The 17433-nt window shown below is 37.2% G+C and overlaps 1 protein-coding gene across 5 annotated transcripts in view; it reads right to left on the bottom strand.

Moving 5' to 3' along the window:
- Positions 1–17433, bottom strand: part of MOSPD2 (motile sperm domain containing 2) — an 86677-nt gene that overhangs the window by 38459 nt on the left and 30785 nt on the right. For all 5 annotated transcript variants that reach the window (XM_055564564.1, XM_055564567.1, XM_055564566.1 and 2 more), the window contains one exon: positions 7869–7993. In XM_055564564.1, the coding sequence (XP_055420539.1) occupies positions 7869–7993 (125 nt within the window). The remainder of the gene's footprint in view (positions 1–7868; positions 7994–17433) is intronic.

Genomic DNA, 17433 nt, shown 5'->3' with positions numbered 1-17433 from the left:
AGAGACCCTCAATATACAAGGCAAATGCTAAGGGAGATCAACAGTAACACAATAGTGGGAGACTTTACCCTTCACTGTTCACCTGAACTATCACAATATTGTTAGTTGGCTGCTGCTGCTGCTAAGTCGCTTCAGCCGTGTCCAACTCTGTGCGACCCCATAGACGTCAGCCCACCAGGTTCCCCTGTCCCTGGGATTCTCCAGGCAAGAACACTGGAGCGGGTTGCCATTTCCTTCTCCATTAGTTGGCTATATCCCAGTAAAAAATAAAAAGTTTAACAAAAAATAGAGAATAAACAAATAAACAGAAAATAATGGGGGACTTTACATCCCACTTCCACCAATGGACAAATAATCTAGACAGAAATTCAATAAGGAACATAGGCCTTAAATGACTCATTAGACCAGATAAACCCAACTGATACTTACATAACACTCTATCTAAAAGCAGTAGAATATACTTTCTTCTCAAGTGTACATGGAACATTCTCTAGAATACATCACATCTTGGGCCACAAATCAAGCCTTGGTAAATTTAAGAAATCTGAAATCATATGAAGCATCTTTTCTGACCACAACACTGTAAGATTAGAATTAAATTACATGTAATAACTGTAAAGAAAAAAAACACACACAATCACGTGAAGGCTAAACAATATGTTACTAAACCAATGGATCACTGAAGAAATCAAAGACAGAATTAAAAAATACCTAGAGACTAATGACTCAGACACGACTGAGCGCCTTCACTTTCACTTTTCACTTTCATGCATTGGAGAAGGAAATGGCAACCCACTCCAGTGTTCTTGCCTGGAGAATCCCAGGGACGGGGGAGCCTGGTGGGCTGCCATCTATGGGGTCACACAGGGTTGGACACGACTGAAGTGACGCAGCAACAGCAGCAGCAGCAGCAGAGACTAATGACAATGAAAACACGACAATCTAAAACCTATGCAAACCAACAAAAGCAATTCTAAGAGGGAAGTTTATAGCAATACGATCTTACCACAGAAAACAAGAAAAATTTCAAATAAACAACCTAAACTTACACCTAAAGCAACTAGAGAAAGAGGAACAAACAAAACCCAAAGTTAGCATAAGGAAAGAAATCATAAAGATCCGAGTAGAAATAAATGAAATGGAGACAAAACAATAGAAAAGATGAATGAAACTAAAAGCTGGGTCTTTGAAAAGATACACAAAATTGATAAACTTTTAGCCAGACTCATCATGAAAAAAAGGGAGGGCTCAAATCAGTACAATTACAAATGAAAAAGCAATTACTATAAGCACCACAGAAATACAAAGGATCATGAGAGACTACTACTACAAGTGCCAATAAAAAAGACAATCTAGAAGAAATGGACAAATTCTTAGAAAGGCACAACCTTCCAAGACTGAACCAGGACAAACTAGAAAATGTGAACACACCAATAACAAGTGATACTGAAACTGTGATTTTAAAAACTCTCAACAAAGTCCAGGACCACATGACTTCAAAGGTGAATTATATCTCACATTTAGAGAAGAGTTATCACCTATTTTTCTGAAACTCCTGCGGAGGAAGGAAAACTCTCAAACACCTTCTAAAAGGTTTTCATCACTCTGATATCAAAATTAGACAAAGCACAAAAAAAGAAAATGATAGGTCAATATCACAGATAAACAGACGCAAAAATCCTCAACAAAATACTAGCAAACTAAATCCAACAATACATCATGATCAAGTGGGATTTATCCCAGGGATGCAAGGATTCTTCGATGCAAGCCAATTAATTAGTGTTATATGCCATATTAACAAACAGAAGAATAAAAACCAAATAATTATTTTTGTAGATGCAGAAAAAGTTTTTGACAACATCATGCATATTGATATTACTTTAAATGTAAATAGATTAAATGCACCAACCAAAAGACATAGACTGGCTGGGTGGATGAAAACATGTGCATGTACACACTTCTACTTACCACATCACTCTGCTTGACCCCTCCCCAAATTGTATGTAATTATTTTATATTGTTAAGTTAATCATGTTCCCATTATGGCTTGCAATTGTAATTAACTTTTATTTTTTGTCTGGCTATTGACTGTGAAAACTGATAAACATCTTTTACTTTTGTGATTACATTACTCACTTAATACCACTATATCATGATTGGTACAGAAAAATAATAGATCTCTATATCACCAAAACCCGGGAGCAGTTCTCCTGGGTTCCTTTACCCTACTGCTCTCCACCTGGGTGCCCTTTCCCAATAAAATCTCTTGTTTTGTCAGCACATGTGTCTCCTCGGACAATTCATTTCCGAGTGTTAGACAAGAGCCCAGTTTTGGGCCCTGGAAGGGGTCCGCCTTCCTGCAACAAATGGTGACTCTGGTGGGATTCTTCTTCACTGAGACTGACATCCTGACCACTCGGGGTACTCAGGGGCCAGCTTGCCTGCCAAAGGACCAGACCTAGCGGCCACAACTGGGACCCTTTTGTCCCTGGTCTCCTCCTGATGTAGACAACTGGCCAGAGTGCCCCGACCAGGTAAGGAACAAGAGACTTTATTGACCTCTCTCCCCTTCCCTCTCTTTTTCCTTTCCTTAACCCTTCCTATCCTTCCCTGTTTTTCTAATCCCCCGGTCCTGGATGCAGGAATCTGGTCAAAGGGCCCTCAGCCTGAGCTGAGGATAGGAGACTGATCACCTCCTCTTGGTAGAGAACTCGAATTCTGGTTCTGATTTCTGGTAGGGCCGAGTTCCAGTCCTCCCTTCTCTGGAGGCCCTGGGAAAAGTCTCATAACACCTGGGTATCTGTATGTGGCAGGAGACGTCTGTAAGGCCACCCCTTTCATCCCCCTCTTCCGCCTCCTCCCGCTTCTTCTTTCAACCTGGCTTCCTTTCCTCCCTTTGAAATCTTTGATGTTAGTATTCTTATATTTAAGGGCTTCCCTGGTGGCGCAGAGGTTAAAGCATCTGCCTGTAATGTGGGAGACCTGGGTTCCATCCCTGGGTCAGGAAGATCCCCTGGAGAAGGAAATGGCAACCCACTCCAGTATTCTTGCCTGGAGAATCCCATGGACAGAGGAGCTTGGTGGGCTACTGTCCACGGGTCGCAAAGAGTCGGACACGACTGAGCGACATTTACTTCACTTTCACTTCACGTATCACCAAAACTAGGATCTAACAGAAAAAACTTGTAATCACTTTTTAAAATCCAGATGCATATCAGAATTATCTTGAAACTTTTTGAAAAATACAAATGCTCAGGTATTTCTTTTTCTCTCCAGAGCTCCAGATATGTTTCTAATGAGCAGTCATGTTTAAAAACAACTCGACTATATGATGATCTTTCAATTTTATCTAGTACATTTCACTTTTTCTATTTCATATTCAGGGCTCCCATTTCATTTAGTATATGTTCTCTAATTTTTCAATCTCTTTTTTTTGTATACTCTTTCTCAAACCTTTATCAAGTGTAGTAGAAAAACTTTTGTATACACATATGTAAATGTATTATATATATATATAAGAAAACTTATGAATTTTTGCCTAAAATATTATGATATTTTGGCTAATCAACGAATATAGTAAAGTTGCAGGATATAAAATCAACACACAGAAATCCTTTGCATTCCTATACACTAATAATGAGAAAATAGAAAGAGAAATTAAGGAAACAATTCCATTCACCATTGCAACAGAAAGAATAAAATACTTAGGAATATATCTACCTAAAGAAACAAAAGACCTATATATAGAAAACTATAAAACACGGGTGAAAGAAATCAAAGAGGACACTAATAGATGGAGAAATATACTGTGTTCATGGATTGGAAGGATCAATATAGTGAAAATGAGTATACTACCCAAAGCAATCTATAGATTCAATGCAATCCCTATCAAGCTACTGACGGTATTTTTCACAGAGCTAGAACAAATAATTTCACAATTTGTATGGAAATACAAAAAACCTCGAATAGCCAAAGCAATCTTGAGAAAGAAGAATGGAACTAGAGGGATCAACCTGCCTGACTTCAGGCTCTATACTACAAAGCCACAGTCATCAAGACAGTATGGTACTGGCACAAAGACAGAAATATAGATCAATGGAACAAAATAGAAAGCCCAGAGATAAATCCATGCACCTATGGACACCTTATCTTTGACAAAGAGGCAAGAATATACAATGGAGAAACAACAAGCTCTTTTAACAAGTGGTGCTGGGAAAACTGGTCAACCACTTGTAAAATAATGAAACTAGAACACTTTCTAACACCATACACAAAAATAAACTCAAAATGGATTAAAGATCCAAACGTAAGACCAGAAACTATAAAACTCCTAGAGGAGAACATAGGCAAAACACTCTCTGACATAAATCACAGCAGGATCCTCTATGACACACATCCCAGAATATTGGAAATAAAAGCAAAAGTAAACAAATGAGACCTAATTAAAATTAAAAGCTTTTGCACAACAATGGAAACTATAAGGAAGGTGAAAAGACAGCCTTCAGAATGGGAGAAAATAATAGCAAATGAAGCAACTGACAAAGAATTAATCTCAAAAATATACAAGCAACTCCTGCAGCTCAATTCCAGAAAAATAAACAGCCCAAACAAAAAATGGGCCAAAGAACTAAACAGACATTTCTCCAAAGAAGCCATACAACAGACATGAAAAGATGCTCAACATCACTCATTATCAGAGAAATACAAATCAAAACCACTATGAGGTACCATTTCATGCCAGTCAGAATGGCTGCTATCCAAAAGTCTACAAGCAATAAATGCTGGAGAGGGTGTGGAGAAAAGGGAACCCTCTTACACTGTTGGTGGGAATACAAACTAGTACAGCCACTATGGAGAACAGTGTGGAGATTCCTTAAAAAACTGGAAATAGACCTGCCTTATGACCCAGCAATCCCACTGCTGGGCATACACACTGAGGAAACCAGAAGGGAAAGAGACATGTGTACCCCAATGTTCATCGCAGCACTGTTTATAATAGCCAGGACATGGAAGCAACCTAGATGTCCATCAGCAGATGAATGGATAAGAATGCTGTGGTACATATACACAATGGAGTATTACTCAGCCATTAAAAAGAAGACATTTGAATCAGTTCTAATGAGGTGGATGAAACTGGAGCCTATTATACAGAGTGAAGTAAGCCAGAAAGAAAAACACCAATACAGTATACTAATGCATATATATGGAATTTAGAAAGATGGTAACGATAACCCTGTATGCGAGACAGCAAAAGAGACACAGATGGACTCTGTGGGAGAGGGCAAGGGTGGGATCATTTGGGAGAATGGCATTGAAACATGTATATTATCATATGTGAAATCAATCACCAGTCCAGGTTTGATGCATGATACAGGATGCTTGGGGCTGGTGCACTGGGATGACCCAGAGGGATGGGATGGGGAGAGAGGTGGGAGGGGGGTTCAGGATGTGGAACACATGTACACCCGTGGCGGATTCATGTCAATGTATGGCAAAACCAATACAATATTGTAAAGCAATTAGCCTCCAATTAAAAGACATAAATTTTTTTTTCCATTCTGTTTATTTATTTTTTTGCTCTTAAACTTCCATTGACTATTTTTTATTTTTTATTTTATTTTTTTTATATTTTATTTTATTTTTAAACCTGAAACACTGTATTAGTTTTGCCAAACATCAAAACGAATCTTTTAATTAAAAGACATAAATTTATATTAAAAAAATTATGACATTTTGATTCCACCTGTTTGACTTAGCATGACTAGAATGCTAGATTTCTAATTAAAAAATAGATATGCAATAAGCAACAAAGTTTTACTGTATAGCATATGGAACTATAGTCAATATCTTCTAATAACCTATGATAGAAAATAATTTCAAAAATAATATATGTGTATTTGTGTAACTGAATCACCTTGCTGTGCACCCGAAATACTATAAGTCAACTATTTAAAAAAAAATGGCAAAGTTCAAAAATGCAAAACTGCAATTACTTTTGCACCAACCTAATAACAACAACCTACTATATAGAACAGGGAACTCAACACTCTGCAATAACCTATATGGGAAAAGAATCTGAAACAGGGTGGATATATGTACAACTGATTCATTCATTTTGATGTACACCTGAAACTGACAATAAAAGTTAAAAAAAATACAGAAATCAATATTTAGGGGAAGAAAAAGAAACATCTTTGAAACCATCTTTAATGACCATCATTCAGTAACAAGAGACTTTTCATTTGGTTTTTCAGATGTCTAGGAATCAAAATACTCATAACCAGTTTGTTTATTTATTTTTTAATTTTATTTTATTTTTAAACTTTACATAATTGTATTAGTTTTGCCAAATATCAAAATGAATCCGCCACAGGTATACATGTGTTCCCCATCCTGAACCCTCCTCCCTCCCCATACCATCCCTCTGGGTCGTCCCAAGTTCAGTTTGGCTGAAGAAATAATTGTGCATGTCTCTATATGAAAAAATTTCTATTTTTGTTACCCTCATCCCACCCAATTTCCTTTGCAGTGAGTTGAAGTGTTGTGGAGTTCTCTGTAGGACTATGTCCAGTTGTGATAGTCCGGAAACAGTCTCAGACATAAGGATATAATATATTTTATATCTTTTAAAATAAATTTGAGTCTCAGTTCATAAGTATTATCTAGGGACCTCATACTATTCTTCCTTTCTTTTCTTAAAATCATCCTTAGCTGGTTGCCAAAAGCTGCTGAGAACTTTCTGTATAATATACCACTCTCACGGAGAGCCACTTTTGGTTCAGATATTTTATCCAGTCTTTCATAGGTTCCATATGTATTGTACAAACAAAAGGTTGATAACTTCCCCCCAAAATGACCAATTCAAGGTTTTTTTCTAATGAAAGAAAACATAGAAAAGGATACACAATAACTTTTCATTTTGCTACTCCTCTGATTCTAGTTGAACGTAATTTTGCCAGTACAAAGCAGATTGCAAAAGTCAAATAACTGAAGTATTATCAATCAAATTAACCTAAAGCATACAAAATCCATAGGTTTCACAGTTTATTAAAAAAAAGTCATTATCCAATTATGTTTCATTGCCATGGAGTACTAAAAATGTAACACATAGCTACTTACTTCTGGTCTCTTATTTGTAAGTAGCAAGATCATTTCCAAAAAATATTATAGTATATATTAACTTTAAATTAAAAACTGTTCAACAGTAAATAACTGAAATCAAACTAAAGAGACAACAAAAGGCAATTAAGTGATTTAGTGTCATCCATTATACAATTTATGGGTCAGCTCTAGACAGTAGAATACTATGCAGCCATGAACAAGAATAAGATAGCTTATCACATAATGATTTTGAATGATTTCTAAGAGATTTTATGACGCAAAAAGCAGCACACACAATAGTGTATAAATACACTACTTGGTTAAAACCACATTGGGAGGGAAAAAGAATTATATATATATGAATACTATAGTTGTTTATATATTACATATTTAGTACAGTTTTTTTATATAGGTAACACAGATCCCTGGAAATAAAAAAAAAAAGAAATTAAACTAGAGAGGAGAACAGGATGGTAGCCACATCAGTACAAAGACTTTTTACTGAATACTTGTTTCTGAATACTTTACTGAGTTATCTTTCAGTTTAAAATCAGTTTAAAAACTTGACCTATTCAAAAATAATTTAACAACTCAAAATTTTTAATTAAAAAATGTCTATAACTCTGGTTGCTATTTTAGACTATCTATAATTTTTCTTAGGATGTTTAGATATTGCTTTTCTGTTTCTGTTGAGGAAAGAATACAGCCTCATGTATGTGTCATGAGCCAGTCTTATTTTAAAAACAGGTTTTAGGTACTGTACTTACAGTTCCACCCATGTGAGGAGGCAGGTATTCTACACTGACATAGTCTTGGATGTCATTTTTACTCGTAAACTTCAACAAACTCACTGCTTCTGGACCAAGCCAGGTTTTCACAAGTTTGAAAGCGGCTGAAGAAAAAGACAATCACTGTATTAAATTCCTTTCATTCTCTTTCTCGATTTACTTACCGTATGTGCTAATGTAGGTCCTCTGAGATTAATTTGGGCTAAAATCTGTTAATATGTATTTTTCAATGGCATGATAGTTATATTCACATTCTCTAACCTCTTACGGCAGAAAGTGAAGAAGAACTAAAGAGTCTCCTGATGAAAGTTAAAGAGGAGAGTGAAAAGTTGGCTTAAAATTCAACATTCCAAAAACTAAGATCATGACATCTGGTCCCATCACTTTATGGCAGATAGATGGGGAAACAATGCAAACAGTGAGAGACTATTTTTTTGAGCTCCAAAATCACTGCAGATGGTGACTGCAGTCATGAAATTAAAAGATGCTTGCTCCTTGGAAGAAAAGTGATGACCAACTTAGACAGCATATTAAAAAGCAGAGACATTACTTGCCAACAAAGGTCTCTAGTCAAAGCTGTGGTTTTTCCAGTGGTCATGTATGGATGTGAGAGTTGGACTGTAAAGCAAGCTGAATGCCGAAGAATTGATGTTTTGAACTGTGGTGTTGGAGAAGGCTCTTGAGAGTCCCTTGGACTGCAAGGAGATCCAACCATTCCATCCTAAAGGAAATCAGTCCTGAATATTCTTTGGAAGGACTGATGCTGAAGCTGAAACTCCAATACTTTGGCCACCTGATGCGAAGAACTGACTCATTGGAAAAGACCCTGATGCTGGGAAAGATTGAAAGTGGGAGGAGAAGGGGACGACAGAGGATGAGATGGTTGGATGGAATCACTGACTCGATGGACATGAGTTTGAGCAAGCTCCAGGAGTTGGTGATGGACAGGCAAGCCTGGAGTGCTGCAGTCCATGGGGCCGCAAAGTCGGACACGACTGAGCAACTGAACTGAACTGAATCCCTGTAAGCATTTATACTTTAACTGTGCCTTATGGGTTTCAAATGTTCCAGGAAGATTCTGGAGCATTAAATTATCTTGATGTTCATTAACAAACTTATGGTTTTGGCCTCTGAACAAATCCATCAATGATCCCAACTTCTAAGATTTCCAGACAATGAATCAAACTTGGGGCTAGTGCACTGGGACGACCCAGAGGGATGGTATGGGGAGGGAGGAGGGAGGAGGGTTCAGGATGGGGAACACACGTATACCTGTGGCGGATTCATTTTGATATTTGGCAAAACTAATACAATTATGTAAAGTTTAAAAATAAAAAAAATTAAAAAAAAAGAGTCTTCTCCAAAACCACAGTTCAAAAGAAAAAAAAAAAAACAACTGCATTGTGATTCACTACTTGTACAATAATATGGGAAGAGTCATTTGCCTTATGCTTCTCTGATAAATCCCCAATCTGAAAAATCTTCTAAAATGGGAAGTCAGGAAGAGAAAGAAAAAGCCCTTCTCTTATGTGTGTGAGCCAGACCCAGACTTTCCACCCTAGACTTTCCACCCTAATCTTAAACTTCTGTGCCTTTCTCCTAAGCCCTGCATCTTAAGAGTTACGATATTATAGAATCTCCAAGAATAAAATTATCAAACACAACCATTTAGTAACTACAATTTTGTTCTATCATGCCATTTTGATAAACTTTTTAACCTTCTTTCCATCATGAGTTCCTAAGCACATTTTAATGGAATTAAAAGAGAAATCCTGAATTACATTTGCAAAAGCATCAATGAAAAAGTCAGGAAATAAAACAGCATGATAATGAACATTAAAAAGTAGTTCAAAAAACTGCATTGTTACTTTGGCTAATTATGTTTAAAATTTTCTACATAACATTTACATTTTCATTAATTTCAATTAAAAAAAGTCTGAGTTGGCATGTTTGAAGCTAGTACTTGAAAGTAACTGAAGTGCTAAAGCTGACTTTTTATAACAGCTTTTATTGAGATAAAATTTACATACCATAAAATTCACTTTTTAAATGTATACTCATCAATGATTTTTCTTTAGTATATTCACAGAGTTGTGGAACTCATCACCACTATCTAATTTTGGAACATTTTCATCACCCCAAAAGAAATCACCACCCATGGGCAATCTCTCATCTTCCTTTCTCCCTGACAACCATTAATCTAGTTTCTGTCTATATGGATTTGCCCATTTTTATAACTGTGTTTTTATAAATATGAATTTTTATTTCCTACTAGCTTTGTTCACTCAGCATGTTTTTAAGGATCATCTGTAATGGAGCATGTATCATATTTAATTCCTTTTTATGGCTGAATAATTTTTCATTTTATGGTTATATAACATCTGTTTATTTGCTGTTTATTAGCATTTGTTATTATCAATAACCTCAGATACACAGATGACACCACCCTTATGGCAGAAAGTGAAGAAGAACTAAAGAGCCTCTTGATGAAAGTGAAAGAGGAGAGTGAAAAAGTTGGCTTAAAACTCAATATTAAAAAACAAAGATCATGGCATCTGGTCCTATCACTCCATGGCAAATAGCTGGGAAAACAATGGAAACAGTGAGAGACTTTATTTTCTTGGGCTCCAAAATCACTGCAGATGGTGACTGCAGCCATGAAAGTAAAAGCTGCTTGGTCCTTGGAAGAAAAGGTGTAACCAACCTAGACAGCATATTAAAAAGCAGAGAAACATTACTTGCCGACAAAGATTTCTAGTCAAAGCTGTGGTTTTTCCAGTAGTCAAGTATGGATGTGAGAATTGGACTATAAGGAAAGCTGAATGCCGAAGAATTGATGCTTTTGAACTGTGGTGTTGGAGAAGACTCTTGAGAGTCCCTTGGACTGCAAGGAGATCCAACCAGTCCATCCTGAAGGAAATCAGTCCTGAATATTCATTGGAAGAACTGATGCTGAAGCTGAAACTCAAGTATTTTGGCCACCTGATGCAAAGAACTGACTCACTGGAAAAGGCCCTGAAGCTGGGAAAGACTGAAGGTGGGAGGAGAAGGCAATGATAGAGGATGAGATGGTTGGATGGCATCACCGACTCAATGGACATGAATGTGAGCAAGCTCCAGGAGTTGGTGATGGACAGGGAAGCCTGGCGTGCTGCAGTCCATGGGGTTGCAAAGAGTAAGACACGACTGAGCCAATGAACTGAACATTTGTTTATCCATTCATCAACTGATGAACTTTGGATTATTTCCACTTTTCACTATTATGAATAATGCTACTATGAACCTTTGTGTAGAACTCTTTGTGTAGACACACGTTTTCAATTCTCTGGGACATATACCTAGGAGTGAAATTGCTAGGTCACATGATAACCCTGTATTTAATTTTTTGAGGAATGGCCAACTGTTTTTCCAGTGGCTGTGCTATTTAACATTCTCACCCACAATGTATGAGGGTTCAAAATTCTCCACATCATTATGGACACTTGTTACTTTATTCTGTCTTTTTGATTACAGCCATCCTAGTACGTGTGAAGTAGTATCTCATTTGGTCTTAATTTGCATTTCTCTAACGATGTTGAGCAGCTTTTATGGGTTTATCACCCATCTGCATATTTTCTTTGGCAAAATAATCTATTAAAATCTTTTGTCCTTTTCACCTGGGCCACTTGTCATTTTATTGTTACATTATAAAAGTTATTTATATATTCTACTCACAAGTCTCTTTTCTCATGTCTGACTTGTAAATATTTTCTTCCATTCTGAGAATTGTCTTTTTACCTTCTTGGTGGTGTCCTTTAAGGTACAAAAGTTTTCAATATTAACAAAGTACAATATATCTATTCCTTTGTTGCTTGTGCTTTTTTGGGGTCATACCTAAGAAACCACTGTGTACTCCAAGGTCACATTGATTTACCTCTATGGTTTTTCTAACAGGTTTATAGTTTTAACTCTGATCCATTTAGAGTTCATTTTGTTAGATGATGGAAGGTAGAGGTCCAACTTCATTCTTTTGAATGCTGATATTCAGTTGTCCCAGTATCATTTGTTTAGAAGGCTAATCTTTCTCCACTTAATTGTCTTGGCACCATTGTTAAGAAATCAATCATAAATGTTAGGATTTATTTCTGGACTCTCAATTCTATTTTACTGATCTTTATTTCTCTTATGATGTTCACACCACAATGTCTTAATGCTTTATAATGTATTTTAAAATCAAGAGATGGACTTTCCTGGTGGTGCAGTGGATAAGAATCCACCTGCCAATGAAGGGGACACAGGTTCAATTTCTGGCCTGGGAGGATTCCATATGCCACGGAGCAACTGGGCCCGTGTACCGCAGCAACTGAGCCAGTGCTCTCGAGTCTGCGAGCTGAAACTACTGAGCCTGTGCACCATGATTACTGAAGGCCACTTATCTAGAGCCAGTGTTCCACAACAAGAGGGGTCACCACAGTGAGAGGCTCATGCACTGCAACTGAAGGGTATCCCGCATTCTCCGCAACTAGAGAAAAGCCCAGACAGCAGTGAAGACCCAGCATAGCCAAAAATTTAAAAAATAAAATTATTTAAAAAAATCATCAGTTAAAAATAGTTTAAAAATTAATAAAATCAAGAGGTGTGAGTTCCTCAATTTCACTGTTCTTACTAAAGACTATTTTTATTACTCTGGGTCTCTTGCATCTCCATATGAATTTAAGGACAAACTTGTCTGAATCTGTTAAAAAAAAAAAAAAGTGGGGGCAGCAGTTGGGATTTTGACAGAAACTGCACGCAATCTGTAAATCAACTTTGAAGCACTGCCATATTAGTAATTAATAGGTCTTTTAATCTATGAACAAGACATGAATATTTACCTAGATCTTGAATTCCCTTCAGTGGTGTTTTATAGTTTTCAGTGTATGAGTCTTCAACTTTTTATTATTTTTATTTCTAAGTATTTTATTCTTTGTGATGCTATTACAACTGGAATGATTATATAATATCATTTTGGGTTATTCATTGCTAATGCATAGAAACACAATTGATTTCATGTTTTAACTTTGCATCAGGTCACCTTGCTGAACTTGTTTACTGGTTCTAACAGGCTTCTGTGTATATATGGTTTGTATTTCTTAAAAATTTCCATATAGATATCAGCTGCAAATATGAATAGTATGACTTCTTTTCCAATCTGGATGGTTTTTCTTTTTCTTGCCTAAGTGCCCTGACAATCTAAGTGGTAAGAGCTGACAACTTTATCTGGCTCCTGATCTAAGGGAGCCTGATCTATTCATTCTTTTACTAAGCATGATGCTAACTGGGGGTTTTCAAAGATGAAGTTTTGCACAGATGTCCTTTATCAGGGTTAGGAAATTCTCTTCTGTGAAGAATTAACTTTACCCAAAGAAAGGTCTGGCCTTTATCCTCAGCTTTCAGAAGTAATCTTCATGTCTGTTGGAGTGTCTTTGTTTGCATATATGCCTTGAGTCACACTGGAACAATATGATTTAGTTTGGGGGCTTTGGGTCACACAGTATCTGTAGACCTCTGGAGAGACCGGAGAGTGAGATGAACCATGTGATAAACTGGTCAGGCCTAAGCAATGGAGCTCCAATAAAAACTTTGAACGTCAGTGTTTGGGTGAGCTTTCCTGGTTGGCAATACTCTACGAGCACTGTCATGTACTGATGGAGGGAAAGTAATGCACTTCACATTTGGTACTTTCCTGGATTCTGCTGTATGTTTTTCTTCCTTGGCTGATTTTAATCTGAATCCTTTCTCAGTAATAAATCATAGCTGAGTATAACACCTTTCAGTGACTTCTGTGAGTGACCGTAGTAAACCTAAGGGTGGTTTTGGAAACCCCTTTACATTACAGTTGGTATGAGAAGTAAGAGTAGTCTTGTGTGAACTACTGTGATCCCCACTAACTTTTCAGACATTCCAACTCTTTCTGCCTTCTATTCCTAGTTCTTGGGTACTGTTATCAGGAGACTGTAGTGGATTTTCTCAAATGTTTCTTGTGTCTATTAAAATTATCGTGTGTTTTTTTCCCTTTATTAATATGCTGAATACCTGGTTTATTTTCATATGTTGAACCAACTTTGCATTCCTGAAATAAATCCCACTTGATCATAGCATACAATACCTTTCACATGCTTGCTAGATTCAGTTTGTTAATATTTTCTTGAGGGTTGGTTCATTTATATTCATAAGGAATATTAGTCTCTAGTTTTCTTTTCCTGTGATGTGTGATATTAGGGATATAATTGCCTCATAAAATGAGTTGGGACATGTTTTATATTTTCTGGAAGAGTTTCGGAAGAGTTGGTATTGATTCTTCTATATAGGTCTAGTAGAATTTACTAGTGAAGCAAATACCTTGTTCTAACAACCCAAGAGACAACTCTACACAAGGACATCACCAAATGGTCAATACTGAAATCACACTGATATATATTCTTTTCAGCCAAAGAGGAGAAGCTCTATATAGTCAACTGAAACAAGACCTGGAACTGCCTGTGGCTCAGATTATGAGCTCCTTATTGCAAAATTCAGACTTCAATTTGAGGAAAGTTGGAGAAGGCGATGGCACCCCACTCCAGTAATCTTGCCTGTAAAATCCCATGGACGGAGGAGCCTGGTAGGCTGCAGTCCATGGGGTAGCGAAGAGTTGAACACAACTGAGTGACTTCACTTTCACTTTTACTTTCCTGCATTGGAGAAGGAAATGGCAACCCACTCCAGTGTTCTTGCCTGGAGAATCCCAGGGATGGGGGAGCCTGGTGGGGAGGTCGCACAGAGTTGGGCACGACTGAAGTGACTTAGCAGCAGGGAAAACCACTAGGCCATTCAGGTATGACCTAAATCAAATTCCTTATGATTATGCAGTGGAGGTAATGAACAGATTTAAGGGATTAGATCTGGTAGCGAGTGCCTGAAGAACTATGGATGGAGGTTAGTAACATTATACAGAAGGCAGTGACCAAAACCATCCCAAAGAAAAAGAAATGCAAGAAGGCCAAGTGATCATATGAGGAGGCTTTACAAATAGCTGAGGAAAGAAGAGATGAAGAAGGCAAGGGAGAAAGGGAAAGATATACTCAACTGAATGCAGAATTCCAGAGAATAGCAAGGAGAAATAAAAAGGCCTTCTTAAATAGACAATACAAAGAAACAGAAGAAAACAATCAACTGGGAAAGACTAGAGATTTCTTCAATAAAACTGGGGATATTAAGGGAACATTTCACGCAAGGATGGATATGATAAAGGACAGAAACAGTAAGGACCTGACAGAAGCAGAAGAGATTAAGAAGATGTGGCAAGAATACACAGAAGAACTGTGCAAAAAAGGTGTTAAAGACCAAGATAACCATGATAGTGTGGTCACTCATCTAGACTCAGACATTCCCACAGTGTGAAGTCAAGTGGGTCTCAGGAAGCACTACTAAGAATAAAGCTAGTGGTGGTGATGGAATTACAGCTTAGCTATCTAAAATAGTAAAAGATGATGCTGTTAAAGTGCTGCACTCAATATGTCAAAATTGGGCAAACTCACTGGTGGCCACAGGACTGGAAAAGGTCAGTTTTCATTCCAATCCCAAAGAAAGGCAACACCAAAGAATGTTCAAACTACCATACAACTGTGCTCATTTCATATGCTAGTAAGGTTATGCTCAAAACCCTTCAAGCTAGGATTCAGCAGTACGTGAACCTAGAACTTCCAGATGCACAAGCTGGGTTTAGAAATGGCAAGGGAACCAGAGATCAAATTGCCAACATCCACTGATCATAGACAAAGCAAGAAAATTCCAGGAAAACATCTACTTCTGCTTCACTGACTATGCTTTAGCATAGTCACACAATTGTGTGGATCAAATCAAATTGTGGTAAATTCTTAAAGAGATGATAATATCAGATCACCTCACCTGCCTTCTGAGAAACCTGTAAGCGGGTTAGGAAGTAATAGTTAGAACCAGACATGAAAACAACAGACTGCTTCAAATTGGGAAAGGAGTATAACAAGAATGTATATTGTCACCCTACTTATTTAACTTATATGCAGAGTATATCATGTGAAATGCTGGGCTGGATGAATCACAAGTTGGAATCAAGATTACTGGGAGAAATAGCAACAACCTCAGATATACAGATGATACCACCTTTATGGCAGAAAGCAAAGAGGAACTAAAGAGCCTCTTGATGAGGGTGAAAGAAGAGAGTGAAAAAGCTGGCTTAAAACTCAACATTCAAATGGTTATATTTGACTAATTTTAAATTAAATACTCTGCCAAATAAAAGACTTGTTTTCTAAGTACACAAACAAAAACACTGAACATTTAAAAAGCTAAGACCATGGAATCTGTCCCATCACTTCATGGCAAATAGAAAGAGATAAAGTGGAAGCAGTGACAGATTTTATTTTCTTGGGCTCCAAAATCACTGTGGATGGTGACTGCAGCCACGAAATTAAAAGACACTTGCTCCTTGGAAAGAAAGCTATGAGAAACCTATTCAGCATATTGAAAAGGAGAGACATCACTTTGCCAACAGAGGTCCACAGAGTCAGAGATATGGTTTTTCCAGTAGTCATGTATGGATGTGAGAGCTGAACTGTAAAGAAGGCTGAGCGCTGAAGAATTGATGCTTCTGAATTGTGATGCAGAAGACTCTTGAGAGTCCCTTGGACAGCAGGGAGATCAACCCTGAATATTCACTGGAAGGACTGATGCTGAAACTGAAGCTCCAATATTTTGGCCATCTGATGGGAAAAGTCAACTCACTGGAAAAGACCTTGATGGTGGGAAAGATTGAGGGCAGGAGAAAGGGGTGACAGAGGATGAGATGGTTGGATGGCATCAACTCAATGGACATGAGTTTGAGCAAACTCTGGGAGATAGTCAAAGGACAGGGAAGGCTGGCAGGCTGCAGTCTATAGGGTCACAAAGAGTTGGACATGACTTAGTGGCTGAAGAACAACAACTAGGGAAGCCATTTTGGGTCTTGGCTATTTTTTATGATCTTTTAAATTAATAATTCAAGTTCTTTTGTTATAATTATTCAGAATCTTAAGTCCATTTTCATAGTTTGTGTCTTTCTAGGAATTTGTCCATTTCATCAAGGTTACCTAATTTCTTGGCAGGCAATTATTCACAATATTCCCTTACAATCCTTTAAATTTCTCTAAGGTCTACAGTGATGTCTCTTCTTTTATTCCTGGCTTTAATAATTTGAGTGGTTTTGTTTTTCATTCATCAGTTTAACTAAAGTTTTGTTAATTTTGTTGAACTTTTCAAAGAACCACATTTTGATTTCATTGCTTTTCTGTACTGCTTTCTATGTAACAACTGACTTTGGCAAACACAAATGAAAATGCACATTCTAAAAATAACATTAAATTTATAACCAAACTGAAGCTGGTAAAGAATCTTTTTCAGTGGTTTAACTTTGTTTTGTCAAAGAACATATCATGACTGTTATAAGGATCATGTGACAATAGAGATTTGGGTAAGTATTCAGTTCAGTTCAGTCGCTCAGTCGTGTCTGACTCTTTGCGACCCCATG

The sequence above is a fragment of the Bubalus kerabau genome, chromosome X (genome assembly GCF_029407905.1).
Source record: "Bubalus kerabau isolate K-KA32 ecotype Philippines breed swamp buffalo chromosome X, PCC_UOA_SB_1v2, whole genome shotgun sequence".
In the NCBI taxonomy this organism is placed as follows: domain Eukaryota; kingdom Metazoa; phylum Chordata; class Mammalia; order Artiodactyla; family Bovidae; genus Bubalus; species Bubalus kerabau.
The sequence above is the reverse complement of the archived record's forward strand: the minus strand, read 5'-3'. Positions and strand labels throughout refer to the sequence as shown.